This window comes from Trypanosoma conorhini, assembly GCF_003719485.1.
Source record: "Trypanosoma conorhini strain 025E chromosome Unknown Tco_14.4_contig_01312, whole genome shotgun sequence".
Lineage (NCBI taxonomy): Eukaryota > Euglenozoa > Kinetoplastea > Trypanosomatida > Trypanosomatidae > Trypanosoma > Trypanosoma conorhini.
In genome coordinates this window covers 1-2,726 of record NW_021705418.1, presented here as the reverse complement: position 1 = coordinate 2,726, position 2,726 = coordinate 1, and the positions used below count along the sequence as shown (strand labels likewise).

Genomic DNA, 2,726 nt, shown 5'->3' with positions numbered 1-2,726 from the left:
TCTGTATCGTGTAGGTGGGGCTATGCCTACCTACAGACGCGCAGAGAAACGGCAAGGACAAAACACGCGGAGATGCACACACAAACACACACACAGCAGCGGCGATGCAGGATGGAAAAAGGAGGTGGCAGAAGCCAACAGAGAGCCGAGGTGGCACCGCAGCCCATGCAGCGGCAAACCACGGGAAGTGTGCTCAATAAGAAAACAAACAAATATATAACTACGCCTCTCTGGTTGAGGTCATATCGTTCCTATTCCTAAAAGAGAGAGAGAAGGCCCCACAGTGGGGGAATTACAGTTTGGCTCAGTGCGCCCCAACGTCCCCCACGGAAAAAAACGAGGCTGCACCCACGCCCACGCAGCCACGCAACTCATGGGCCCAAAATACACACGGCCGTGATGTCCGGGCCCCCGTTGGGGTTTTCACCGAGTGGCGGTCTGCGGGGCCCGCCGCCAACAGACGCCCTTCCGCGTGGAGGACAACCGCCGCAGCAGCAGCAGCGGCAGCGGGGGGTTGTGACAACATAAAAAAGAAAAAAAAAACTACAACACTTGCGCCGCTCTTCAGCGCGGCATCGCGGGAAACAAAAAAAAAGAATAAAAACCGTCGGTAAAGAAACAGGGGAGCCGCAGAAAACTATCCCTCATCTGTTTGGCCCCGCCTGGGGGCACGTGCTTCCCGCGGGCTTCTGTCTGCGAAGTCCCCCGCCCACAGCGCCGCCACTCCGCTCACTGCGTCAACCGCAGTCATGTCAAGTGTGCGCCGCTCAATGATGACGGAGAAATACACACATAAAGCAAAAAAATACTTGCCTTTCCCCTCACCCACAGCCATGCCGCTCCCCTGCGTTCCCAAGAAAGGCAGAAACGCGCTGAACGGATGGCTTGAAACACGAGAAGCCCATGGCCCCACAACTCGGGGCACAGTCACGGCGGACGGCTAACCGCACGCCCCACAACCCCGCCACGTCCTACGCCCCTGCCTCGTCCCACACCCCCGCCGCGCCTCACAGCCCTACCACGCCCCACATCCACGTTTTTTGAGCTGACGGCAGCAATCACCAGCTTGGCAGCAATCTCCGCGTCAAGTTGCACCTGGTACTGCTCCACCTTTCTCTCCCAGAAGTTCTTGGCATTTTGACGATCCCGATTCCTTTCCCCCGCAGTCATAGTGCATTCCTGCCTTCTCGTCATCGGCGTGCTATCAGCGTGCTGAATGTAAATGATTTCCCACTCCATCGTTTCCTTCATCACCTCCCAGTTATTGAAGTTGCGCTTCATGTATTTCATAAATAAAGCCATCTTACTGGCGGTGGTGTCGTGGGCTGCTTGCCTTGTCACCTGCAGCCCGATAAACGTAATTACCCTCTCGGCGCTGCTCTGGCCACCGGTGGGAGTAGCGCGGGCCCGCCCGGATTTCTTCTTGGCAGCTGCCGCCCGCTGCACCTCGGCCACGTAGAACGCGTCCAGCACGGGGAAAAGGCGTGTGTTGGGGGTATACAGAACACCGGTTTCAAGGTCAACCTTCTGTATTACAGTGTTCCGAGCCCCTCCCGTCGTGTACTCCAGCAAGCGGGGCCTGCTTGGAAAGCGGCCTCGTGCATGTCCGTCCGCCAGCACGCTGGCCCGCCTTCGTCTCCCAGTGCGGGGAAGATACTTCATCTTGCGGGCAACCGCCTCGACGACGCCGCCGATCAAAAATGCCAAGCAGCCCAAGCGCTCGAGATCGGCAGCGGCATTTATACTGCACGTCCCCAGGGCGGACAGCAAAGCTGACATCTGAAAGTTCTCCGTTATCACCTGCCGCCGCAATCTTTTTTCGAGCTCGCGTGAAACGGGATAATTTCTGGAGTTTTCCACTTCATCATCTTCCTCCTCCCCTTCCTCCTGCCTCTCTTCTGACTCCTCTTCCTCCTCCCCTGACTCCTCTTCCTCTTCCTCTTCCTCTTCCTCTTCCTCTTCTGACCCATTTTCATCGCCCTGCTCTTCATGCTCGTCCCCCTCCACCGACTGCACACGCACAAGCTTGATCAGTTTGTGCGTTGTCCCGTCCTGGCGCCACTCAACCTTGCCAAATAAAACCTTCGCGAAGTACTTCCAGGCTGCGTCGGAGGTACCAGACAGCACAGCCAAAATTGCATTCCACCGATCATTAAGGTCCTTCGCATTGAAAACATAGCGAGGGAGAGGTCCAACCTTATCAATGCGTTTCTTTACCGTCTTCCACCTCCCCTCAAGCCTCGTGTTTCTTCTTGCGCTTCCGTGCGAGTCGCGCAGTAAGTTGCGTGCCTGCCACGCATAAAACGCCTTCAGCTCTCGTGGAGTGTAGCAGTTGACATAAATATGCAATGCGCCCCGTTGTTTCTTCCACTCCTCATAGTTGTTTTTGTCAGGCGACGTCAACACAATTCCACCCCAATGTTCATTGGGCAGCTCCTCTGAAGGACAAAGTCCCTTAGTCACATCAAAAATGTAGTAACCCGCAACTTGCTTTTCAGCCAACGCCCGGACGACCAACGCACCCTGATCAGTGTTTGTGTATTTCACCACGGTCCTTGCATTGTACCCCGTCTTACGAAAAAGGTACATTGACTTCCTCACAAAGTAGGCCACCAAAGGGATCCTTGGCGCGTCGTAGTGTAGGAGCTGGTGCAGCACGAAGGACCCCACGCCAGCGACTTGCCAATGCCGGGCGTTCCAACCACAACGTACGCCCGCCTCAAGAA

At 56.1% G+C, this 2,726-nt stretch overlaps 1 protein-coding gene across 1 annotated transcript, besides 2 other annotated features; it reads right to left on the bottom strand.

The window, feature by feature from the left end:
- Positions 1-75: 75 nt before the first annotated feature.
- Positions 76-95: a microsatellite.
- A 390-nt stretch (positions 96-485) lies between these two features.
- Positions 486-508: a microsatellite.
- A 419-nt stretch (positions 509-927) lies between these two features.
- On the bottom strand, positions 928-2,726 carry Tco025E_09830 (retrotransposon hot spot (RHS) protein; the record flags this gene model as incomplete). The annotated part of the gene is made up of 1 exon (XM_029376636.1): positions 928-2,726. A coding segment is annotated over one exon (1,799 nt), but the record flags the coding sequence as incomplete, so codon positions are not given.